The 26,895-nt window shown below is 38.5% G+C and overlaps 1 protein-coding gene across 1 annotated transcript in view; it reads left to right on the top strand.

Annotated features, from left to right (window-relative positions):
* The window catches only part of SIK2 (salt-inducible kinase 2), a gene marked incomplete at its 5' end in the record, with an annotated part of 45,624 nt that overhangs the window by 950 nt on the left and 17,779 nt on the right, over positions 1-26,895 (top strand). Inside the window, 3 exons of the mRNA XM_009583496.1 lie at positions 2,346-2,409; positions 12,936-13,097; positions 26,477-26,601. Of these exons, the coding sequence (XP_009581791.1) occupies positions 2,346-2,409; positions 12,936-13,097; positions 26,477-26,601 (351 nt within the window). The remainder of the gene's footprint in view (positions 1-2,345; positions 2,410-12,935; positions 13,098-26,476; positions 26,602-26,895) is intronic.

Raw genomic sequence — 26,895 nt, 5'->3', positions numbered from 1 at the left:
ACAATGAAAACTTCTGAAGGTTTTACTTGTGACTTTTTTTGGTGTGCATAGTTTGTATAGTAAAATATAGGTTTGTTTTATATTGTTTCTCTTCTGTTTCATTTTCTGTTGCTGCTAGCATATGGTAAAATATTTGAGACTGCTGGCGTTTCTGCTTCAGTTAACTCTGTTTTTAAGGCTTTCCTGAGAATATTCCCTTTGGGGTCTGTTTGTTAGTGTTCTGTTTAACAAATCACATGGTGCTTCTGAGATACTCTTGCTTGTTTCGAATAAACCTAGCTCAACAAACAAATCAAGATTTGTGCATGCAAAAACCAAACTTTGAATTCATCTGTTGTCTATAAAGGCAATGCGAGCACAAGGACTTGGACTTGTGGTGTTGGAGTTGTACTGAATAAAGACGAAGATCCCAGTTTAGACTTGTTTAGCTTTAATTTCATCTTTTGGGAAAGAGACTGGCACTTCCTCTTTAAAATATCGATTCACTGAGTAGAGGCAGACCTTAGGGAGTTAAATTTCTAACTGGCTTGAGTAATATTTACCACAGTTCCTTCTGAATGAATGACAAAACACAAAAATTATAGAGTCTGAGAATAGTTAAATTAAGCCTGGAGATGAGCAAGATCACTTGAGGAGGGTAATTGTTATGTAGTGCTTACCCCTTTACTACTAAGGATTGGCTTGTTAGAAATGCATTTGGTAGATAGGTGAGTTTACTTTTAAAATAGCTTTCAATCAAATGGTCTCACTAGTTTGCTTGTATAATGTGCCTATCACTGTACTATGTCCCCACTACAAGTTCCTGGATTGTCTCATGTCAAGGAACTACTGAGGATTGTCAAAGCTAGGTAATGAAGCTAGCAATCTTGGCTTGATTAAGAATGGTTCCATATATATGTAATCCACAGGCTGTTGCAGCTTCCTGTCTCCAAATGTTGGTTTAAAACAGTCTTTCCAAACTGTTTTGCCTTCTAGATACAGACATTTCAATCATAATATGCTCAGCTGTTATAGAATTGAACAAGGGTGCAGGAGAGACTGAAGAACTGCCATCTTGTTCTGTCTGCTGGCTTGTCAGTTTTTTGGTAATTCTGCTGTTTTTATAACTATGTATCTTTCAGGATTTGCCTTTTTCTTAAAAAAACCATTCCTCTCAAAAGAGTTTATTTGTGAGCAGCATTCTAGTACTTTCAAGCTTGCGCATAAATAAAATGCAAAAATCAATTCAAGAACATCTTGTCCGCAGACAGCTCAGGCTGAACTGTGGCTGTTGAAATAGGCCCAAAATGTGCTGGGTGTTGAAATTGTGGTATTGTACTGTAGGGAAGTCCTCAGTGACTTTTTTATTTTGAAGCAGAGGATTTTTCACTTTCAGTGTATCTTTTGATTTTGATTATGGTATTTGTACAATGCATTCCTGAGTAGCTGTTTAAGCAACTGAGGAGTAGATCATTAGGAAGAAAGCTGCAAGATAACTGACTGGACTGCCTTTTCCCAACTTGTATCATGGAAGTATGGAATTTTGAATTGTTGGGTGAAATCTTTCTGTTCAAGGCCATGAACATTTTCCATGTTCATGGAAAGTTCTGAAGTCTTCCCCTTACCCTCTTTCTTTTTTCCTTTTTATCTCCCTCTATTCCTTCCAGCCTCCCATGTTTTTGAATTGTGAGTAGTCTGTTCTTGTAATAGAAAGGCTGGAACTTACCAGAAAGAACGTAGAAGATGCCTAAAGTTTGGTGGGTTTTTTTCCTCCCCCTACCAGGGGATATATTGAGGATGTGATAGTTCTGTAGCTGTGCTGTCCGATTGTACAATGGGATCCTGTGATGTGGTGCTTTTACTTGAACTTTGCCAGATTTTAAGATTGATGCTCATCTGTGTGGTTTTATTTTTTTCTTTCTATAACTAGAGAACTGTTGGTAACAGAGGTCAGTATTATCCCCAGTCGTCTTTCCCAAGCAGCAGCCATCAGCATGTTAGAAAAGTTGAGCAAGGGAATTACTTTAGGCCAATTCCTTAAAGGAAAGTCTTTAAAGTAGCTGCTGAGGATACTATCATTTTGTGTTAGTCACTTGTGGCCAAGAATCCTATCCACCTCCTCCTCTGTACACTGGCTTTATGAAGTATTTAAAGCTTATCCTTGTGCTTAGCATGCAAATGCTCCCCTTGAAATTGTTGAGGTAACTTGAAAAAACAAAGTGAAAGATTGTGATAACTGTCTGTGCAAGGCAAAGACTTTCACATCTTTACCAGAAGAGAACAATGAAAATCAGTATCCATTTGGGTGTTTGTTTGCTTTTTGCTCTGCCCGCAAACAATCTTATGTGCGATTTCTCCATCAACAGGTGATGGAGACCAAAAGCATGTTGTACCTTGTGACAGAATTTGCCAAAAATGGAGAAATTTTCGGTAAGCAAGAGAATATTTTCGTGTTCATAATTTTAAAGTTAACTTCTGAAGTTTGTCAATTGTATTTATCTTGTCCAAGGATCCCTTTTACTGTAGTATGTCACTTTCCTTTATTTGTCAAGAAATGTGTGATAACTGTCACTGTTTCTCATTTTAGAATGAAGAACTTTAGGGAAAATCGTTACAGCATACACTAGCATAAGAAAAAAGTTTAAAATTACTGATGTTCCTTTAGCAGAACACATAGCTGTTAAATAGAACAGTGCAGGATAAACTCTCATCTCAGCTGACAGAATTAGCAGATTTCCAGCACTGAGTTGAGATTAAAAACTATATTCAAATGTTCAGCCTGATAATGAACAGTGGCTCAAACAGTATTTCAGGGAAACTGAAGAATCTGTTTCTTGTGCAGTTAAGTACTGATTTATCAGACATGATTTTTGCAGTATGTTTTCAAGGAAGAACATGGTGGGCAGGAGGGGGTGTCAGGGTGACTTAGAGTAACACTCATAATAAAAATTTTAGGTTGTCTGTGTTGACCTGCGTGGTCAAATTCACATTAATTCTTGTTCTTTGGCTCAAACTCATCACTCAAGCAGGAACTTCAGTGTTAAATCTGTGTAAAATACAGTATTTTTTTATCTGTAATACTTCACGATGCAAATTTTTTGTTTTGTAATGCTCAGCTTGGACTACAATAGAGATCTCATTCTATTTCCTTGGAAAATGTTGTTACTTAAATCAGTGCAGGACAATTGTAGTATGTAAATATTCTGAGCAGATAACAGTTCACACTTGCTCAGCCCTCTTTTAGTGTACATAATCGCTCAAAGTGCAGAACAGTAAGAATCCTTCAGTATTTTGAAGGACCAGAAGAATTGAGGAAGCTTACTAAATTTTCAAATCTTCTGCTGATGATCATGTAAAAGGAAATTTGTGAAGTGGCTGTGCGTCAGCCTTTACTCTTCCCGAGGGCTATGGAGTGAATAGAAAAAGTGATTCCATGCTCCTGAGGCTTGCGTTTAGTACTGAAGGCGATTCCTGCACTCTCTCTCCCTTCTTGATTGTGGTAACAGGCACAGTAAAACAACTTCTACATACATGTAACACAGACCTGGTTATGGCAGCCAGGTTGTAGCCTTTGAGCTCTCCTTCAGTGTAGCTTGAATAACTGTCATAACTCTAAAAAGTAAGGCTTATGGCATGTGCTGTGCCATTATCGGTTATCTCTAGGGCATTTTATCTTTCATCATTGTACTGTGCATAGATGTCCCAAGTTATTGTTTGAGATTTTTCTAAGCTATTGAGGCTAGGGTAGCAGTGAAGTCCTCTCAAGCAGTGCTCCTTTTTAGGCCACAAAGAAGAAACATAGGAAATGTGACACTAAGTAGTTAAATGCATTTCATTTTGACTTTTGTTAGTGCCTTTAACTTAATTAACCTGTGTTAGTGCCTTTAACTTTAAAATGTGCATTAGTGATCAAAGTAAAAAAATTATTTTTTTCAGCTCCTGCACATGCGACAAAATATTTGGGTCAGAGTGTTCTGACCAAAGACGAGCTTGCTATTCATAAACTTGTTTGAAATGGTTGACAACCTGCAGAATAGCAAGACAATGTTCTAATAAGGCTGGGATGATAAAATACCAAGAATGTTATTTCCATTTCTGTATACAGCATGTTAGCATAGGTCTGTTTTGGGGTCTGGTAACCTTTGAATATCTTGTGCATTTCTCAAGAATGTGTGTTTCGTTGTCTTCGTTTATTTTTGTGTTATGTTTTTCTCTGAAGGAACAGCATGATTTGCTGTGCACTGATTACCATCTGGAAACACTGGATAAGAAGAAAGGGGATTCTGTTTTTCACCACCTTCTAAGCTGCTGTTCTCGAACCAGTGCTAATCTTGAATCCCAGCCATGAGTTGCAGGCTGGCCTACAACTCTTGGTTTTTTTTTTTTTTTTTCTTCTGAACTCTTTCCATTCATCTTGCTACTTGCCTTGGGAACTACAACAACATTGGAGGTTGTTGGTCTTGCAAGATTTGTATGCAGACTTGCATAAGTGATTTGCATAAGCCAAAAATCTATCTAAAAATTACCTTTGTACCTACATCAGGTTAAGTTTGTGTATTTTATGTAGTTTTAAGGTTTCATATATGAAACATTCTCAGTACTCAGTCAAGATTCTATAACTATTAAGTTGCATTTACATGACCAGAATTATTTTTTTGCTGCTGCTTTATGTGAGAAAGTGAGGTGGTCATAGGGAAAAACAAATTAACAGAAGGCAAAAAATTAAAACTTTAATCAGCATAGCTAAAGATTCTAGAAGTAACTTGGATGGTGACTCTTTTTGCCTTATTATTTGTCTTGGCTTAAATGTGTATCATTTCCTGTAAAACTTTGACTTAAACTCCTAGTTCTTTCTGAAGAAGCAAAGCCTTTTGGGCTCTGAGACTTTCCCTGTTTGCAGATCCTTTAATGTATGCTTCAGACACAGTTTAGCTAATTCTTTTAGACCTTGTTTTCTCATTAAAATAACTAAGGAATCTTTCTGGGTCCATTATTACAGACTTAATATTTCTGTAGAGTGTTTTCTAAATTAATTTTTTTTCTGATTTATTGGAATGATTTCTGAGTGGCATGTTTAATTAAGGATGGGATATTCTGCTCTTGTATGTATTTGACACTGTTATATATGTTTTTGGAGGAGGAAGCAGAAATGAGGTAATAGCAGAAACATGTTAGATTTCGGGGGGGGAAGTCTCTTCTGTTTTTTCTGCAGGCTCTCAGACAGAAAGTGCACTGCAACAGTAAGTGCTAGGTGAAGAGCAAATGATTACTGTCTAGCCATAAGTAATAACAGCTTTGTTTTAAATTTGAATGGTACCCAGGACGATGGGTTTATTTTCCATGAATGAGTCTAGCACGTCCTAGTAGAGTAAGAGAAGAAAGGAATAGAAAAATAGCAGAGGAGCAGAAATATTCTGAAAGGTAAAGAAAATCTTTTTAGCTGGAGTATTTCATACATAGCAGGTACTGTTGCTCTGTTTAGGAATTGGACTGAGGTGTTAAAGTAACAACCTTTCTTGCTCAATAAAAGCTAATTTCATGAGTTTTATGCTTGATACCCAGGCATGTAGAGTTTTTACATGCATTTTAGTTGCAATAACAAAATTGGAGTTGCTGAGAAAGTTTCTCCGAAACTGTCAGTTAACATCACCAGGCAGAATGAACTCAGAGGGGAATGGAATGGAGTTCAACATGTAGAGGGCCCTGGTGATTGGAGTGCCGAAGAGGTGGAGCCTGGCTTATCTTTATTTTTTACACTGGGGGTGGGGGGGATGTATTTCATGGAAACAGAACTCAAATGTTCAAAGTCTCTTCTTGTTGTCTGAGTTATCTTTTTTTTCCCCCCCCTTTTTTTCTAAGTCCTTATCATTGGACTGCTTGTCATAAGCAGGATATCATGTCCAGGGCAACTTTGATGTAACTGGAAAATAGAGAAAAGCAGGGTAGGATTTAAAAAACCAAAATAGTAGAAAGATGACTCAAACTATATGAGGTTTTTCTCCTTCCTGTCCTGGTCTTTCTTTGGGTGTTTTGAATTTGCCATGTCAAGTCTAACAATGTGTGAAATAGCGTCTCCCTTTTATAACATTCGTTTTCAAACAGCACAAGTAGTGGGATGCTCTTCTGGAGTCCTGTACCCAAGTGTCTTCAAAGTTTCTAACACTTTGCCATGCATGAGCCAGCTTTTTTGGGGATTTTATTTTGTTTTCTCTTGTAAAGCAAGATGGTTAGAAACCTGTGGAACCTGCTATTTCTTTAATTAATCAGTCTCCTGACAGCATTTAAATATTGTACTCCGTTTTGTTCTTTGACTAACCTTTGATTGCACTGGGGGGGGAGGGCTTAAAAAAAACAAAACAAAAAAACCTCTAAGTCTGTGGCAAGAACAGCTTATTTAAATTTTTACTCAAAAGCTAGTGAGTTGGGAGATGTATAATGAGAAAGACAAACTTGAGTCTATGGGGGCTGATCTTCCTATATGTTCCCTCTGTAATCAGTGAGGAGTGAGAGGCCTCTCAGGCGGCTGGTTCAGAACTTTGACTCACCCTCCAGAGGAGCCTCTTTTTCTTCTCTTGAGTACAGGAGGAGCTGATAGATTAGACTCCATAGGTTGAAGTTAGCCTTTGTCATAGCTCTTGTGAGTAACTTTGCTACTCAGTGATGTACAAAATTTGTGAGAGTTTACAGAAGTCCCTTTTCTATCTTCCTCTTGAATAAGATACTTCAAAGAACATAGCATGCTCTTCAGGATGGTTGTCTGTAGTTGGTAACTGGGAAATGTTCTCTTAATACCATGTCAGGCTTTCAAGTTCATTGTGAGTAGCCTGGTATTAAACCTCATTGAGTCTTTTCAGCTCTGCTAAACTGTCATTTCATAGTACTGACTGGTAGTTCATGGACGGGATTATTTTTAACCCCTGTACTAACATTCTTCACTGTCTTCATAGCTTCAGTGAAATTTTCTATATTCAACAGCAGTTTTGAATTTGCCTTTTCCCAGTTAAAGTCATTGCAGTGAATAACGTGTTTAGCCTAGACACTTCAAATGCTGTTACATTTTAGATTTGTTTTTTAAAAAGGTCTTTAAGCTTAATAAAATACTTGAATTAAAAAGGTTTCAGTTGTGCTTAATACTTTACAGATCTATAAAGTTTTTAACTAGCTGTTCTGCTGTGTTTTTAAAAGTATCTTTACAGCCACCACCTTGTAACCTTCTTCAGCATCTCTCACCTGAAGTCTCTAAAACAGCTGAGATGCAGATTATCTGTTAGCTAAACCAACTACAGTGAACTTGTTCTGAAGGGCTAATTCTCTAGCTTCTCATCAGTGACTGTTTATATTACAAGAATGCAGACTGTGGAGGGGGAAGCTGACTATTAAGCCTATTTCAGCAGGGGGAAAGGGAATATCCAAGCTTTCAGTTATGGTTGTTTCTACCCACTCTTGCTGTCTGACATACTACATGTGCATTTTAAAAGCAGTTAAACGTGATCAAACTACCAGCTTGTGTGATTTATGTCAGCTTAACAATTGTAACTATTTAAAGGAACGTGCTGCTTTTGGCTGAAGTTTAGGAGCAGTTATTTTGATCTTGTCCTTCAATTTCCTCATGTGGCCTCCTGCTGGGTTTTAGCATGAAACTACCAAACAAGAGATAATAGCACAACTTCTTCATCTGGAGCTCCAGTACAGCATTTGACACATGACAAGGGTGACTGTACCTATGTATGTACTTTTCTGGTACTTCGTTTTTCTACTTCATGATAGAAATGTGAAGGAGAGAAAGACTAAGAAATAGTTAAGGGGCAAACATTTCAACTGCCAGACATGGTGCCTGGGAAGAACAGCTTAACTGTATTTGCATACCCACTCTGTTATCTTACATCTCATAGTTGACTTTCCTGATTGTTTAGGTGTTCCTTACAACTTTCAGTCTGTTTTGCAATTGGACAGTAGGTTGCGAGGACCTTGCTGCCTTTTAGAGAACCTACAGGAAATAATGGGATACTGCCAGACTACATTATTTTGCTAATTCTTCTACTCTTACACAGGCATCTCTCTGCTTTACTGTGAAGAACCATAAGATTATTCTGAGCTTTTCAAAAGTGTTCACAATGGAAACAAAATGTTTATTTTTTAGTCTTGCCAGATGCCAGCCAGGGCATCCACCACCCCATTTAAAAACTTACTTTTGTGGAATGATAGTAATGCACAGAAATGCAAAATCAGGTCCTTTAGTCAGTCCTGTTTATGTTCGGCCTCTCTTGTCCCAAAGGGTACCTTGGGACTTAAGCCTGTTTTTGCAAGAGGCTCTTGTGCATTCACAGTGTGTGCCTAGTGATTGTATGGGAAAATAGATCAGCCTGGGCAGTCTGGTTGGTATCATTTTCTATGCATGCAAAATCAAACATCCCTGACAAGAAGATCTCAAAGTAAATCTGATTTTGGAATAGCAAAGCACTGAACTTCAGAGAGGCTGGTAAATATTTGGAAAAACATTTCTTACACAAAACAGCAGCTAGATGTGAAAACACTCCTACATTAAATATGTACAGTAACTAGTCATGCAAAGTGTGCTATGGTTGTGCAAATGAAAAAGTAACAGTGCTATTACAATTTTTGATGCTTTTCTGAGTGTTTCTCTTGGAAACATGCAGTAACTGATGCACAGTTTAACCAAAGTAACCTGAATTCTGTTCTGGATTTTGTTCTACTCGTTAGGGAAGCCAAAGTTTGTCCTGAAACCAAATTTTGCTGAGAATGAGATTCCTTTCATAGCTAGTCCTTTGTGATATTGCAGCATCCCAGCTCAGTTGATACAGAAGACAGTCTTACAAGTTTTCTAGAGTATTTCAGCATATATACTGAGCCTTAAGGAGACGTGTTTGATAGTATAAACCTCTGTGCTTATAAAGTCAACTTCTCAGCATCTTGCACCTGTTTAAGTGAAGAATAAACTTGAAGTATCTCCAGAAATGCTTCCATGTGAAGGAGACATTCAGACATCTCTTTGATTTCTTAGAACATTAGTATTTAATTATGTTTGTACCTGTGAGAGCCTAGCAGTTTGTCCTGGACAATTTCATACATGTTTTGAGCAGAGATGCAGAAAGCTGGACTGGAATGGGCTTGAGCACCTTATCTGCTATGTCCCAGCCTCGGCGCAGGATCAGCTGCACCATTCTTGGAAATGTCCCTAGAGAAACATTCAGTAACCTTCCTAGACAAAGCTATTCAGGATCTGAGGTTTTTTTAATTATAAAGATTCTTTCTAATGTTTAATGTAGATTTTCTTAGCTGAAATTCTAACCGATTATTACTGCTTCTGTTCATAGGCATTCATAAGACTAGAAATACGATGTGTCCCCTAATATGGGATTATTTGTTCCTTACTAAGCTTGAACCAGATGAGTGATATCTTGACGGCTTTACACTGAACCCACATCACAGAAGAGTTGAGGTTGGAAGGGATTTATAGAGAATGTCTACAGGGTCAACCAGAGCAGGTTGCTCAGGACCACGGATGGAGACTACAATCTCTAGCTAACCTGTTCCAGCATTTGATCACCTGCACAGAAAAAAAACCTTTTTCTTAGGTTTAAATTGAATTTCCTGTGTTTCAGTTGGTTCCCACTGCCTTTTGTCCTTTTGCTGGGTACTTTTGCTGAGAAGAATCTGGCTTTGTCATCTTCCTCCTGTCAAGTATTTATACACATGATAAGATTCCCCTCTGCACCTTGTCTTCCCCATGCTGAACACCCACAGCTCTCTCAGCCTCCCCTTGTATGACAAGCGCTCCAGTCCCTTAATCATCTTCATTATCCTTCACTGTACTCACTTTGGTATGTATGCGCCTCTTTAACAGAGCCTTAACATACCAAATTTAAAATGTGTACAATTGTCCACGTAAGTGAAGGACCGTATTTTAAATGAGAAGCATTGACTACTGGGTTTGCCAGACAATGTCTGAGTCGTACATTTTAAAGTAAATACCATCTTAATCTTTCAATTGTCTAGTAAACAAATGTTTGGACTTTGGACTACTGAAAAGGCTGGACAGGAAACTGCCTTGTGACAAAAGTCCTGCTGCTTTCTGCTGTGGATCCAGCTGAATCTAAGATAGCTTCTGGTTTCTATTTTTTTATAGAAAAATGAGAAAAAACCTACCACAGAAACGTGTAGCCAGAGGGTATAACATGAGGGTAAGATTTGTCAAAGGATATGTTTATGAAAGCATAGGTAGCTTTGCTATTTCAGTCTTTGCAAGATGCAATAGGGTGCTTTGTTCTAGGTATCTACAGTAAAAACTGAAGAGTCACAGTTCTTAGCTCCACAGGTATATACATGCATATTCAGTGTCCAGATTCTAGCTATTGTAGCAGAATGTCTCTAAGAACTTTCAGCTGTCTTAAAGTGGTTTCTGTAACCCAGGGACTGGCACACTGCCTGTATGCCAGCCTTTCCTATTTGCAAGCTAGTTAATGCACAAACAGTATCCTTGCACGTACCATCACTTATTTAGATAGGCTGTGGTATGTTCTACTTCTCCAGGAGAGGAAGGTGGTGTATTTCAGAATAAATGACCTATTCTGTGCAGACTACTAGACTGGGTGGAATACTTAAGGCCAAGGTGGTTTGGAATCTTTAAATAAGTCCTGACAGGCTAGAGCCATAAAAGCAAATGACAGCTTGGATTCATTAACTTGTTTGCTGCATTGCTAACAAGTGATGGATTAACAGCTTAAAGGGCTGGCTTGCATTCAGTGTAATTTAGTTTGTGCCTTTGATATCTGACTTCATCTTGATATTATTTGTGACTGAATGATATTTAGCTTGCAAATATTATGACCTCCCCTTACTGCCAGGCTTTTGTTCTTGTGCTTTGCCAAGTTAAACCAGCTAAAAGTGTATTAAGACTTAGGTAGATTATAAGCTCTGAGGAGAGTTTTCAGATCTGCAGGTTCCAGAAATGAGATCTAACCTGCTTTGCTTAAAAATATTTTTAGGGATGCTGAAATGGGTATACTGCAACTGAGGTCTCTAGTCTGCCGCTTCAGATGGTTCATGGTTCAGCAAGCCTCTGTGCTTGTAGAATGTGCTTGGGAGGTAGTAACACTAGTGCATGAAATCCTTTCAATCCCACCACAAGTAAAACAAAGTTAAGTTACCTCGGTAATGGCGTATAGAACTTTTTCCTAAATGACCCCCCTATAAAACATCTTTGAAATAAGCCTGTTTTACTGACCATATTAAGAAGATAGTGTATTAATGATTGCATTTGTTTATTTAAACCGTATGAGTGAAAATATAATTCGGAAGTCACTTTGATAATCAATATCACACTGTCTGGAGCACTTAATGGCAGTGTAGTCTAGTGACCCAAGTGCAGCAGAGAACTCGTGATGTATAAGAATGCAAGGTCAGTGAAGTGGTCGATTTTATACAATCCAACAACAAATAATTTCTTTTCCATGTTTTTCTGAATATTTTCCTCATAGTTTGTGGGTGGGCCTGTGCCCCCTCCTCCTGAACAACATGTTTCTTTGTCCTTACCTGTAGTAAGAAGGAAGCAGAAGTGTACCATCAGTGAAGTTTTACTTGAAATGTATTTTCAGGTTTTTAGAGTGTGCTTAATGTGAGCTGCTCAGGCCTTCTCTGCTTATCATAAAGAAAGCAGAAAAGCTTAAATGAAACTGTTGCAAGCACCCATAAAGCTGATAAAACAAAACAAAACAAAACACCACAACCTAACAAAGCCAGGTATTCTGTTTTGGCATTGTGTGGGGGAAGATTACACTTTTTGGATCACTGAGATTACATAACTAGCTTAGAAGATATGATTAATAATTTTGCTTAAGGATTTTGTCAGAGATTCTTATAAATAAACAGAACTAGGCTCGAAATCTCCATTACATCATGTTCAATTTTCAACTTGCAGAAGCAGCTGTTTGAACCTGTTAACTGAATTCAGACAGAAGTGTTTGTGTCAGCTGGTCTGTAAATGATGATTCTTGTTCATGGGACTTTGTCTATAAATGATTATTAGGAGGGGTTGGAAGCAGCTCCAGCAGTTTAGTTCTTGCTCATTGGTTTTTGTTTAACTTCAGTACTAGTTGTGATGCAGCAAGTGGTTGGACATGCTACGTGTGTATATGCTCAGCCCTCACCTGTGATCACTGGGTACAGTATCTATACGCGTTTGCTGCACCTTGGCCATTAACTGCATTCTTTGTGGGATGCTGAAGGCAATTCTAAAACCATCCTAACAGTTGATTCTTTGATTTTATGCCTCATAAGAGAAAGAATAGAATTGGCTATAGAAGCTGTTTCTGTCAAGACTCACACAGCTGCTGCTTCACTTGTTTTTGTTCCTGAGGATAAATGAAGTCTTCAGTTTCAGAGCTATCATTTGTTTCAGGGCTAACATTAGTTTTTACAACATAATCAAATATGAAAACAAAATGTTCTTTCTGCTTGTGATGCAATGAAGACAAGAGGGAGGTCAGGATGGGTACCTTATGGGTACCTGTTTTATTTCCAGAGAAAAAATACTTTTAGCCACCACACAGCCTCTGTTGAGGCTTCAGAGGGAGAAGCGTGGCGTGAAGCTTGCATGAACTGATAAGAGGCTAAAGCTTAAAGTACCTCATGATGGTGAAGCCAGTTATTCCAAGTATTCCCCATTCCACCAGCGTTGTGTTATATGAAAATATTTATCAGAATAGTCAGGTAACTTTAAGAGAAGGAACAGAGAGTAGAGTTTCATTACACAGCAGCTTTTTATTACTTTTTTTTTCCATTCTTTTGGAGGGGAGGGTGCGAGAATAATGGGTTGGAAGCTGGGATTGGCTGAAATACTTCTTGAGTTTCCTAGTGTTAATTATTTGAGAGAAATTATTTAGTTTCAGGGTTGTTGCTTGCTGTCTAATCCATTTCAACCTGCTTTATTTTAACAGATTACCTCGCCAACCATGGCCGTCTAAGTGAGTCTGAGGCCAGGCGCAAATTCTGGCAGATCCTGTCAGCAGTGGAGTATTGCCATGGTCGAAAGATTGTTCACCGTGATCTGAAGGCTGAAAATCTTTTGCTTGACAACAACATGAACATCAAAATAGCAGGTACTCAGAATGTAGATGATATTCAGTAACACCTTATTTTTATGAAGGCCGTTCCAGTAATTCAATTGCTGCTGCCCCCCAAGATATCCTGCTGTAAACAGAAAATCAGAGTAGTAATACATGTAATATTTTTGCATTATGGATATCACAGCACATGTAGCTAAAAATTCCTAGATTAGCTCTATTATACTTCCAGGAAAAAGGAAATAATTTTTAGAGTTACAGTCATTTTTTGTGGTGTCATAACGTGTCTATAATGCTGCCAGATGTTCAGGTTAAAACAGAGTTAATCAAATAACTTCTTTCAACATTAGAAAAACTCAAAATGGAAGCTTATTGATTTTTTTCTTTTTGCATGCATGATTTCATTTTAATTATAAATTTAGACACAGCAGATGTTGCTAGCAATGGAAATCATTCTGTCGGTTGTCAGCTCATTACAATTCCACGAATCCTCCCATACTGACGTTAGCCCAGCGACACTTGAAATGGGAAAGCTAGATAACATCTTGATTTGGAGGACTGCTGAACTTCAGCCATCAATAATACGGGAGCAGGAGAGGAAGGCTAACTGCTGTAAGAAGCTGGTTTTTATAGGAGTAAGCTTGCTAGTTCTGAGAAGGAAGTGTGAATAGATAGCCAATCAGGCTGAGAAAGGTAAAGTGATAAAATATTTCTGAGTTGTAGATCACTGCTGGATTATTTTACCCTTGAATTTCCTCTCTGGCATTTCTGAAATGGATGAACTGAAAATGTATCTTGATCTCTAATGCTTTCTGTAAGGATAAAATTGCAGAAAAGTGTTAAATGTGCCAGCACTCTCAAGGATGCGCTCCTTTTTGTCTATGGAGTACGAAGACAGTGTCCTTAAAGATTTTAAAGGAAAAGTTAACACCTGTTAGCATCTGTCATGAAGAATCACCCTTTTCTCTGCAATACTACAGCAAACATTGGGAAGACTAAGCAGTTAATTCTGGGGATTAACTTCACCCTCAGGAAAAATCTTTTAAATCCCTTCAAGTCATCTTTACCAGAATGGGTAATTCTATACAGTCTTTTAAAATGAGCACTCACCTTTGAGATGAAAACTATTTCTTGAGCAAGAATTTTATCCTCTTTAAACTTTGAGAAAAGGAATCCATAGTCATTGCTATTTAAAAAAACAAAAACGAAACCAACACAAACCCACCCAAAAAACAACATAGGTTATCTTTGCCTATGAAATGGGATTTTACTGATGGACTAAGAAGGATTTTGTACTAATGTATGTATTAATGGAGTAGCTTTCCCAGATCCTGGATATGTTTGTTGCTTTTTTATTGACCTTTGGTTTTGTCTGTACATTTAAAACATTCATTTCTTTATTCTTTACCACCACCTTTCCACCTCTAGCATCTTTTTCACATGGTTTAAGAGTTTACAGAAAGGTTAAGTAACGGATAAATTAAAATTGAGGAAAAGGAAAATACAGCTATGTGAGTTCCAGAACCATGATTTTCATAGAGTATTAGGCTACTGTTATCAAATCTGAATGTAAGGCAGGTTTTTTTGGCAGAAGAAACAGTGTGGAAAACAGATTCTCTGAAGCTAGAGAGGGAAACCTATTAATCTGCTCCTTGGCATGTTCTCCGTATTTCATGGCTCTTTAGCATCTCAGAGTGGGAATTTTACAGTAGGTTCATAAAAGCTGTAAAAATTGTTATTTAACACTTTATATAAATTAATAGCAGAGTCTTTGCAGTAGCCTCTTTTTCATTTCATTTGATGTTAAACTGTTTACGGTTATCTTTTAATTTTCTCTATACTCTATTGTGGGCTTTCATATTAAACTGTAAAAATATTAAAAGCTAGTATCAGATGAAGTAAAAGGGTTTTGCAACTGTTGTAGCAGGAAGATGCAGTTCTGGTATAAGTTCTTATTTAGGGCTTTTGATACCTGAAGAAAGCTAAAGAAACAGTTTGGGATGGAGACGATGTCTGGACTTTATAACAAAGTGGCCCAAGTATAATAACTAATAACATTGAGATTGAATTGGTGGTGATGTCTCAAAAGTCTGAAAATAGGGCCATCTGCACTCATTGCTCACAGCTGTTGGTAATAAGGCTGTGAATTTGACAGTGAAAGGGTTTTGGTACTTTGTTACGCTTTAATCCAGTGGATTCATCAGCACTACCATTTGTAGAGTATTTTTACTTTTCTCATTTCTGATTTCAAACTTGCATTTATTTCTAGCACCTACTGACAATCATAGCACCTGGAGATTTATGACTGACATACAATTGTATTTACCAGAACAATGTATGGCTTCAGTACATACTGTGTCTAAGAGCTGCAAGTCACGTGGACCCCACTTAGTATGAGTAACTGAACTAAATATAAGGGAATTTTTGTGCTATTTTTCATCTATGCTTTCTTTCCTCGCCTTCTGATCTGCCGCTCTTCTCCCCATTTTCACCACCACATTCTATCCCTTCTAATTTCTTTTCCTCCACACCAGTGTTCTGCACTGCAGCTTGTCATGTTCAGCTTGGCATAGTTTTTCAGAACTCCTCAGGGGCCTCAACTGTGCTGGAGTGGGGCCGTATTCAAAGGTATTCCTTTCACGGATGTCCTTAGCACTGCAGGGGTGCAAGTTCCCTGCCTCCCTGAACACTGCAGTGCAAGCATGACACAGGCTCACAAAAACGCTACTTCAAAGGCATCTCAGGAGACCTGTTAACCGAAGAAAGGTTAGAGACATGAACTATTCTGTCGCGGGGAATTTCAATGCATAGGTTCTCCAGGGATTCAAATAAAAGCATTGGTAAATGGTAGTTACTAGATCATCAGCTGCTGCTGTCTCTTTCCTCCTCTTAGCTGCTCTTGTGCTCTACCTCTGTATTACAGAAAGTTAATTACAGGTGGTCTGTATGTAAATGATCACATTAACTGACAGTGATTCATATGGACTGATTCTTTCATGTATCTTTGTCAAGCTTTATCAGATTGATAGCAATTCCTGTCTCCAGTTTTGGTGATAAAGTAGCTGGAGGAAAGTTATGACTGCTAGAAACTTTGTAGTGATTTGTGCTGATTCAGTTGTTTTCTTTTTCTCTGTAAAGGAGATAGACGATGAATTCCACAGAATGGTTTGTCTGTGATTTTGGAGTTATCTGGTGCTGTACAGATCTTTGAGAACAGTCTCTTCCAGTGGTTCATATTCTTCATGATTCATTTATCAAACTGTGGAAGAACAAAGGGCAGCCAGGATCGCAACTCTGACAGCTAGAATTACTCTCTAACTCGAATTAGTCTAGCAATTGAAAAACAACACAGTAACCAATGAATTATTTTGATAGAAAGCTCTGCAGTGTCAGTGTTTGCACTGGACCCCAGCACTCTGCGTGGGGCTGTCCCTTGCTGATCACTCCAAGCAGTTTTGAAATTCACATAGATACTCATGGCCATTCCAGGCTCTTCCTAACTTCCAGAGGACCTCTTGATTCATTCTGATGCTTCTAAGACTTTTATTGAAGCTTTTACTCTTTAAGAATACAACATTTTTTAGTCAAATACAGAAACGCACATAAAGTATTTCAGCTATCAGGAGAATAAACTAAGATTAAAAAATGAGTGTTCCTAAAACTGATGAGACAGCCACCTTTTATACTTAAACAAGGAGGCTGGACTGAAATTTAATAGTTTTGTGTTAATATTGCTCTAAAAGGAAGACGATAGATAGAATTCAAAGGATCTTTCTTTTCAATCTTAGTAACTGGACAAGAAACAGGGGATGCGTAAAGAGCTTGAGGTGAGAGCTTTGATAGACTGTTATTTTCTAGAAGATACTAGGTAGTTGGGAGCAAAAGCCTCAAGCTTAAGTTTTAGCATAAGTAACATAAAAGAAGGTATTAATCAGATAAAATGTCCACTGAGAAGGTTGTGGCTGAAGAATGCCATACCAGGCAGCCTCCATCAAGTTTGACATCGAATTTGTTTTTAGCACTAGCAAGGTAAACCTTCTTTGTTCTTCTCAAAGTTATTGCCTATAGATAGCTGGATTGTTCATGTACCCTCTACATTTTGCTTGTTTTGGAAGGGATCATAGGGACTGGATTTCAGTTCCTGATCACTGATACGCTGTGCTCTCATCAAATAAAACTTGCTCATTGTCTGTACAGTGAAACATCTGTGCATTTGTGAAAATTAAATACAGCTTTGAATTGAGGATGGAATAGTGAGCTTCTCTCTGTATACTTCCAGCCCCACAAAACTGCCAGATTAAGATGCCTTATAGATGTCTGCAGAAATCATGCCATCTTGGTGGTAAAGCTACTGTGTTTGAACCAAATCAGGTAGGAGAGACTGTTATTTTGAAGTAGGTTGTGGTGCTGGTTTGTCTTGCTGGTGGACAGTAAAATATGCATTGACGTCAGAACTAGCTGATCAGCATTCAGTTCATGAAGTGGGTCAGATTTGTTTCTAACACACTCATACCTTTCCTTTATCAGTACCTCTCTCCTGATTATCTCCTTTGCTCATATTACTATTCTAACAAAAGATCCATGGGGCTCTATGAAGCCAGGCAGATTGAATTCTGTTGGTAATTTTAGAAGAATAGATTAATTATGGCTCTGAAGCTAGTATCCCTTCTAAAGGATTTTTAGAGGTACAAATTAGAGACTACCTCATATTGCTGGATGCACAGCAGAAGTTGCAGTGGCTCTGGCAGGGAGCTTCCATTTTTCAAATTGCAAACGGGTCTGAAATCTTAGTCTGTTTCCATTTTTAACAGGAAAACAGATTCCATTTAAATGATGAATGTTCAAAAAATGATACCTTATAAATTCAAGATTATTCTAAAGGGGGTAATGAGATTGAGAAGCAAAATACCGCAAATGTTGAGAGCCAATATTTGCAGATTGCACAAACACAGTGTTTATTCAACTGAACACAATGCTGCAAATGATTGTATTTTTTTAATGTGCAGATTCAGGCAAATGTTAAGAAGATAAAGATCCCTCCATTATATAATCTCAGTCCTCTGGTAACAAGTCCGATTTCAGTCCTTTTAGGATTCTGTGGCTGGCACGTTTTTCCCTTAAACATCAGTAATGTTCTTAAAATCCGTTTCTCTGGAATGAGAAAACTTAACCGTGTTCTTAGGTTAAAAACAATTACCTTTGATCCAGAATAATTATGGTAGATCAGCAATTGCAAAGTAGAAAAAAGGTGGAGGGGGGGAAGAGAGAGAATGAGAGACTAGTGATTATTTTGTGCTTAATTGAATCCTGGCCATTCTAACACTCCAAAAAGTGGGACAACTAAACTGACAGTGCAGTAATTAAAAATTGAGGAAGCCCAATGGACCAAGCATCCAGTATCCTATCTAAATCCTGAACTTTTTCTTTGAAATGGTTTTCATGGATGCTATTAATTCTTGAGTTCCTAAGAAATGGTTTAACATCATTTGAAGACACAAGTGTAGAAAGCATGATGGAAACAAAAAGAGGTAACCATGATAATTTATGTACCCTAACAAATAATGCTGATCTCCCTGCACAGGTAGTTATTTTGTCCAACAATAGAATATAATTGGATTTCTAAAGATAAGAGCAGATTGCTGAAATATGCAACACTGGTTTTAAGTCCTATGTTACATGAAAAAGTCCAGTATGAATTAGGAAGTACCTGGCTCTTACTGTACTTTGTATTGTCAATGCATGCTATTTTTTCAGCAGAAATTCATAACTGAAGGATACTGGTGTTCCTTGCCCATGAAAAAGGGAAGAAATTGAAGTTTGAGAGCTGCAGATCAAAGACAGAATGAAGGAAGCATTTTCCAGGTTTATAAGACACAGCTCCTAGACAAAGCCCACAGACTCATGAGGAATTCCATACTGGGTCAGATCCATCTAGCAGTGACAAGGAGAGTATACCAGGCTGGCCGTTTTCTGCAGCCTATTCCCCTGGTGCTCATCCCTACCCCCAAACCCCAGCAGCCAGTATTGTTGTATTAGTGCTTATACAGAGTGCATCCTTGGCTACTCCTTCTAGTATCAATTTATAGACCTTTCATTCGTGGATTTGCCTAATAAAACTTAATCGTCTGTGCTGTAACAAGACCATCAGATGGAAGCCAATTGCTGCTGTCCCACCCAGTCAAGCACTGTCTCAACAGCGTAAGTTCTGTAATTCTGTTGCTTAGATAGGGAGCAAAGGTAACAGCCTTGCAAGGATCATGCTATTCAGTTCTAAGATGTCCTTGCTCTTGAGATACTTTTGGTAACCATAAATAAAACTAATATGTGTTAAGAAATTAAGCATGTAAAGATAATAGTAAAAAAACAAAAATCCTAATTGTAACATAAACCTGAAGCTTCTCTTATATTGAGCAGTCATACTTAAAGACTCTGTTCTGTCTTTTGCTGTTCAGATTTGTTCATGTTCCTTTTTGAAGTGGCTTCCACGTGTCCCCATTCACCAAATAGCTAATTTAAATCCAGTCTGGATAGGCAAAGAGTTTCACTTTCTTAGGAATTGAAATCTTGTGTATTTCCAAGCAGGTCATGCTTTCTATAGCTGTGCTTACAAATATACGTATGTGTACTCGTGAATCTGATACAAAGATTTAAGAGGGTGGCACCTGAGTAGGAGCTGCAGTTCAGACATAAAGATTGATATTTATCTGCAGTACTAAGAGGATGTTGAAAATCTGACAAATTCAAGGTAAGTGAAGGGAGAGATCAGATTTAATGACACCTACACAGAACAGCAAAATGCTTCTGAGAGAAGAAATTGCTTCATGTCTCCTGAAGTATTGTCAAGGTTGCCAAGCCAATTATGTGTCAAGAAAAGTCTCCTCAAAGAGAATAAAAAAATTCACAACAAAAGTCTAGCTGTGATAGGAAAAAGGCAGGTGACATACAGCGATTAGGGGATTTTTTGGTAGAAGATTTTATTGTTTCCCCCTCTATTATTGTAGCTGCAGTTGCAGTTGTTTCAGAACTGAAGGAGGACGTAAAAGGAAGGATAGCATGAATGTTATATTCAGTGTTTCCTGTGTAGATTTGGAATCTCAGCTGACCTTGGCTGTTTGCACCTCAAGAGTATGGTGACATGCCAGAATGCCGTTGTGTAACTGTTCATGCAACTGTCGGGCATTCTGTGTGCTTGCAGAGCATGACACTGTTACGGATCTTGTGTGTGGTCTGACCTTCAAATAGTCTTTCTGGCATTGTAGCCTTCTTACTGATAAGCAGTGGGGCTCTTCTTTGATTATGGACAAGTCCCAAAAGTTCATTGCTGTGAGATTCGGTATCTGATTTTCTGACTTTGAGCTAGTACACTGACCTTGTAGTACATTGACCTTGGACTGATGTTGGAGATTTAACCTCTTGAGGGTTCCACCTGTACCAGATGTTTACAGTAGTGCAAGATGTTCTCTTGTAACAAGGTATGTTAATTATCTGGAATACAATATTAATTTAGGGACATTGGGTTCAAAGGGTAGAATGAAGCTTAAATATTTGTCTGTCTTTTAACTTTCCAGTCTGATTGTTGACAATGCAAAAATAGATGAGGGATAAGAGTATCACGTGTCATCACAAAAATGACAGCTCATCATTAGCAGTCAGCACACAGATACATAAATCTCTAAGGAGCTAGAGTGATTGTAGATCCGATTTAATCAATCACTGTTTCCAGCAAATTCAATTATTCGTATTTGAACTAGAGTTTATCTTTTTAAAAGTCCTCAAATTTCTGGTCAGATTTTTAGAGTAATCAATCCACCAAATACTACTATGCTGCCCTAGAAGATGATTCTAAATCAAATCCGTTAAGAGAAATCATGAAATACAACTATTTTGAAGTTATTTATGCCCCAGAGCCCCTTTGCCAAGCAGTTTGCATAAGTCCAAAGGCTCTGATCATCATCTTTCTTCAGTAGATTCTCATGAATTGTTTCTTCCAGACTGAAGCCATGGGCCGCAGCTCCTTATTTGTCATTAGGATCACTTTAGCAGATTTGATGTCAGATAAGTCCTGTAGTTCTAGTCTTGAAGGGAGGATGACAAGGCTATCTAATGACCAAATCGGCTTTCCTAGAACAGAGATTTACTTGTTCAGAACAAAAGCATTTTGGGGAGGAAATACAAAAGGTAAAACTGCAAGGATATAAGAGATGTATCTATTCCTGCTTTGTGTGAATGCAAATAACGGGTATGGTTAGTTTGTGATGAGAAATGAAAAGGATTAATCCTACAACTATGGGTGACACTGAAGAGCTCCATGGATTGAATTACTGTAAACAGATCTTATTCATGGAGTGTTAAGGACCTGAATCTTTGCAGAATTTTTGTTGTAGAGGAATTGGCATGCCAAGTTTCTATTGACTTTAACGTGTTGCTATTATTGTTAGCCCTTTATAATGACCTTGCAAATCCCATCCCACAGGCATTTTGAACCTTCCAGAAAAGAGCAAGAATATTCTATTCCGTACTCTCTCTGCTGCATATTGGAAGTGGGTGTCCCAGAATTACTCCCATGGTTAGGCTTTATCTGCACACAAGGGTTCCTGCAGCGAATGGTGCAGTTAGTGTTCATGCAATTGTCAGCTGTCTCTGGGAATACGTCCTGTGTAGCTGCACTGAGGCACTTTGGGATCACTTCCAGGACACATAAATATTGGACACTTTTTTCTTCTGCAAGAGGAATTACGAGAATGGCTTGGGAGTTACTGGCACCAGAGAGATTTAGCTCTTCTCTTTGCAGCAGAGTTACTGGACTTTACTGGAGTACAAGGAGCCAGAGCACCTGCCCATCTGTCTGTGAAGCAAGACTGAGTTTTCAGAGTACCTGCAGATCCAAATTAGAGGTTTTCCTGGGTGGATAATTGCAGTCTGGGAAAAGTTTTTGATGGCCCAGTATGGAATTATCTGTAACGGGCTCGGCCCCTGGCCTAGTTTCTTTAAGGGGTCTAGACAAATAAAGAACAGTCTTTTGGCAGCTTTGGGTTAGACCTAGAAGTTTCAGGTGTGTGGTCACGTAGTTGAAAGTAGATGCAGCCCATTTTCCTATGTTTTCAACACAACCTTGCTGCTGCTGCTAATTAAGCCAGTATCTTTATCATCCAATCATGGACTAGGAGTATCCTGCTTATTTTTAGACTTGATCTCTTATGATAGCAAATTCAGAAATCTCTGTAATAAGATTTCACAGAATGACTAGTTTATTTAAAAGAAAAGGCAATTTCTGATCAGTTGTTGAGACAGTGATGAATTATGTGCAGAGTATTGGACTGTATAGTTACAACTGAGGGAAAAACACGTAAGGCCAATGTTTACAAAAGGAAATGAGACTTAGCGTTTCCCCTTATACCCTGATCTATTTGGGTCACTGACTGAGATGTGCCCAGAGCACATAATGTACATTAAAGATGGCAGAAAATTTACAGCAGAATTACAGCATTGAATTTCAGGCTGTGGAAATGTTGAGGCAAAAGTTTTCAGCAGAGACTGACTGGTTTCTATTTGCTGTTTAGGGAATGACCAGGCACTTCAGTTATGCCTGGCCCTGGCCTGGGTCAGTCACTGATTTGTTACTTGAATTTGGGCTAGTCTATTAACTTCTCTGTTCCAGTGTCCTCACCTGTAAAACTGGTATGCTGTATCACACCCTAAAACCCCTGATAAGAGTGACAAATACCATAATCAATACCTTGAAATTCCTAAATACAAAGAGCTGCTTTATGCATATTGCAAAATATTTTTAGATGCATTTTTTGTGGAAGAACACCACTGAGAGCTGGTCTAAGTGAGGTTAGACATTTATATTGCTGTATCTAACTGTTCCTTCAAGATTACCACAAATGAGCTTTAGGATAAAATGAGGACAGAATGACATTGATTGTGTGTGTATAACTGTGGCTGATCTACAGTTACCAGTTGCTTACCTGAATCAAATGGGCCACCAACTCAAGGTATGTAAAAAAGGCCAGTTTATATTTTGAATGCCCCCCAGTAATATTGCTGCTAAATGGCATAGTGGCTGTTTTTATTACCTTACAGTGCACGTTACCCACTGTAGAGATTTCCATACTGAGAGCTGGATGGTTGCATAGTCTTGATTCTCTGTTATTCCTAATTAGTACCTTTCATTAAAGACAACTAAAAATATCTGCTTATATTAGTGATACTGTTTAACACAATGGAGAGTCAGCAGTGCGATGCAGTAAGGAAGCAGAGGTGAGGAAGGTATTACATAGGTAGTCTTTGTAATAAGAATTAACCAGTGTAACACAAAGACTTGGAATACCTTTCTAAGTCTTGTAGATTTCTTCCTGAAATCTTTAGTGACCTCGTAGTTAAAAGAATTCATGAAAACAGCCAAAAGGCCTATGAGATCATGCTGTTTGTGTATGTTTCCCAGATAACTTTTGAATCTGTTGCTTGCCCGTAACCAAATTTGACAGAGAGCAGGAACCTCAAAAGCCAAAAACATTCCTGCAGGTTCATGTATAGGTGTTAAAGCAGTGGGTGGTATGTCTTACCTGTGGAGACAGTTGCAGAAGCAGCCACAAAAATGATCAGGGGGATGGAACACTTCTCCTATGAGGACAGGCTGAGAGAGTTGGGGTTGTTCAGCCTGGAGAAGAGAAGGCTCTAGGGAGACGTTATTGCGGCCTTTCAATGCTTACAAGAAAGATGGGGACAAACTTTTTAGCAGGGCCTGTTGTGACAGGACAAGGGTAATGGTTTTAAACTAAAAGAGGGCAGATTTAGACTAGATACAAGGAAGAAATTTTTTACAATGAAGGTGTTGAAACACTGGAACACGTTGCCTAGAGAGGTGGTAGATGCCCCATCCCTGGAAACATTCAAGGTCAGGTTGGACGGGGGTCTAAGCAACCTGATCTAGTTGAAGATGTCCCTGCTCATTGCAGGGGGGGTTGGACTAGATGACCTTTAAAGGTCCCTTCCAACCCAAACTATTGTATGATTCTATACCTTATTACATGCTAAGGAAAATCTTGGAAGACAGAAGAAAAAAATGCTCTAAACGCCTCTTCAGTTTTGGTGTTCCCAAAACTGCTTCTTCTGCCTATGTTCATTTTTGATGTATGTTGCAGGAAGGGTTCTATTAAAAGAACTGATGGAGGTCTTGTGTCCTTCTGTTAGGAAAGCAACCAAATACTTTACTGTTAAGCTCAGTGTAAGTAGTCCAATTCAATTTCTATACTGCTTCTCTAAAACAGTGCCGGGTTAACTTTATCTAAGCCTGGTAAGTTTTTGTTTAATATTTCTATATGCTTTGATTCTGAGGGTTCTCTCATGGTTTTATAGCTCGTGATGTATGATGAGAGCACCAGGCTCTTTCCTCTGAGTAACACAACCTATACAAATAGAAGTAAATGGAGTGGTACCAGCAGTGCCTGTACTGTGTCTGCTAACCACAGCGTTTATCAGTTTTGCTATCTGCTGATCAGCACCGCATTATATTAACATACCTCTGAGGTATTCGGTGCTTGATAGTACTAAATCAACGGCCTGATTACTGTTTATCAACACTGTTGACTTTCACAGGATTCCTCGAGTCACACCAGCAAGCAGTATTACTCTGCGGGAGCCTGGTGAACTACAAGGGTAAAAGCATTATCACCTTAAGAAAAGAAACACCTTCTGTAACCTTCTACTACATAGTTTGCTCCAGTGTGGAAAAAGTGGCAGGGAACAGTTAAATCATTTTTCACACAGTAGTAGACCAGTGACGAACAATGTTGCTGCACTTGACAGTCTTTGCATGTCACTTGCCAATGCTCCATTCTGTATTTCCTTCAGAGATACAGCTGACCAGTTAGTGAATTGAAGCCAGTTTGCCTGAAAGCCTTAAATCCAAAAAATATTTGTCGCTGTTGTCAGATCTCTGTCCTTGAGAACTCCTCCTTCTTTGCTTTAGTATTAACAGCATTTGTTGTCACAGAGAACATACAGAGTGGCCTGCAGCGCAAGTGGAATAAAGGACTAAGCAGTACAGAGCAGTAATGCTGGGAGCAACAGGGAGGAATGTTGGCTTCATTGAATTCCATGAGAAAACTCCACTATACTTCAGTGGAGCAAGTATTTTGATTCATGGTGTGAACAGGTGTATCCAAACACTGTGCTCCAATGGCTGTTATTAAAAGCCTTATGAATAAGAGCCTTGTGTATTAATACTGAGGAGTGTCATGGAAGGACTGTATTCAGAATGGGTATCTGCAGTGGATGTAGGAGGGACTGTTAGGATTCTGGCAGGAAGAGTAAAGAATGCTAAAGCAAATGATGTATGAACTAAGCAAAGGGAGCAAGAGTGACGGCAGGATATAAGAGGAACTGGAGGATCTCGGCTGTGAAGAGCTCCACTGGTAAGAGTGGAGTAGAAGGCAAGAGAGCTACAGATCAGAGCACCTGGGAGTGGTAGCAGCCACCTGAAATTCTGCATTTTGAAAATAATCAGTTTCATTTCAGTCATTAAGCTAGCTTCCTCAATATTAATGTTGTTTGCTGTATTCTAGTAAAAAAAAATGCAACCTGGGAGAGCAGCAACAGGGGAAGCTAAAAAAATAAATTGCATCAGACTCTATCTGACTTCATGTCTCTATGTAATAATGGCTGTCATTTTGCTTTTCACTATAGGATTATTACAAATGGTGACTAATACTGAAGTCCCATGGGACCCATGGCTGGTCCCATATTAAGCCATAAAAAGAAACATTTAAAAGAACTGCTTAGTTGTGGAATAGTAAATTTCAGTTGTAGATTGAAAGGGCTGTAGACAATCCCAGTAGCAGAGTTTCTTTCCTAGCAAAAGGCTTCGTGTTTTCCCATGCTTATTGCTTTTGGTAGAGTTCCTTCCTGCCATCTCCAAAGTTGATGCTTTTGTTGTCAATATTTGTTGTGTATCCAGAGCTAGAGAGCACCTAAAGAAAACTCAGGAAATCTCAGATCCAGTACTGAACCTCGGATATCTCTTGGCAAGTAAATAAGCTCATATGTATGCATGATTGTCAGTTTGTTGAATTTTAGTGATTCCTGTTTATAAGCTTGGATTTAGCAAACTGTAGAAGTTTACTCAAAACTCCTACAGGTTGTGAAGTTTTGCAGTGTTTTAATAATTACATAGTTGTCATGAAAATAGCAGTATAGGACATTCAGCATCCCAATAAATGGTTTCAGTGGGAGTACTGATAGAAGGATTAGTGATACTGTTTAACACAATGTCAGCAGTGCGATGCAGTAAGGAAGCAGAGGTGAGGAAGGTGAATGAATGAAAGTGAGCTTTCAGGCCTAGTCCATGCATATAATTATTCTTTGTCATGCAACTAGAGTTTGGAGTGATTTTCCCCTTAATTTCTCAACAGATTTTGGATTTGGAAATTTCTATAAGAGCGGTGAGCCTCTGACAACATGGTGTGGAAGCCCACCATATGCAGCCCCAGAAGTCTTTGAAGGACAGCAATACGAGGGACCCCAGCTGGATATCTGGGTATCATTATTCTTTTTTTTAACTGGATTTAAGTCAACTTTTAGGAAGCTGGAACAAAGGAATAATCGTTGATTTTTCTTAAGCTGCAGACAAGCTGTTCCTCTTTGGCTTTATTTCTTGAGTGTCATAAAATGCCTCTTAACATTGAAAGGAATTGAAGTTACCTATCCAGATGGCTATTAAATGTACACTGTAGGTGTATGTTAGCCCACTAGAGGAAAAACTGTAGCTCCTCCAAAAGCTCTCCTGACTGAATCCATGAACTTTGCTTTTTTCAATGCATTTAGTATCTTC

Source organism: Fulmarus glacialis, unplaced genomic scaffold, assembly GCF_000690835.1.
Source record: "Fulmarus glacialis isolate BGI_N327 unplaced genomic scaffold, ASM69083v1 scaffold43178, whole genome shotgun sequence".
Classification (NCBI taxonomy): Eukaryota; Metazoa; Chordata; class Aves; order Procellariiformes; family Procellariidae; genus Fulmarus; species Fulmarus glacialis.
This window is presented reverse-complemented; position numbering and strand designations above follow the sequence as displayed.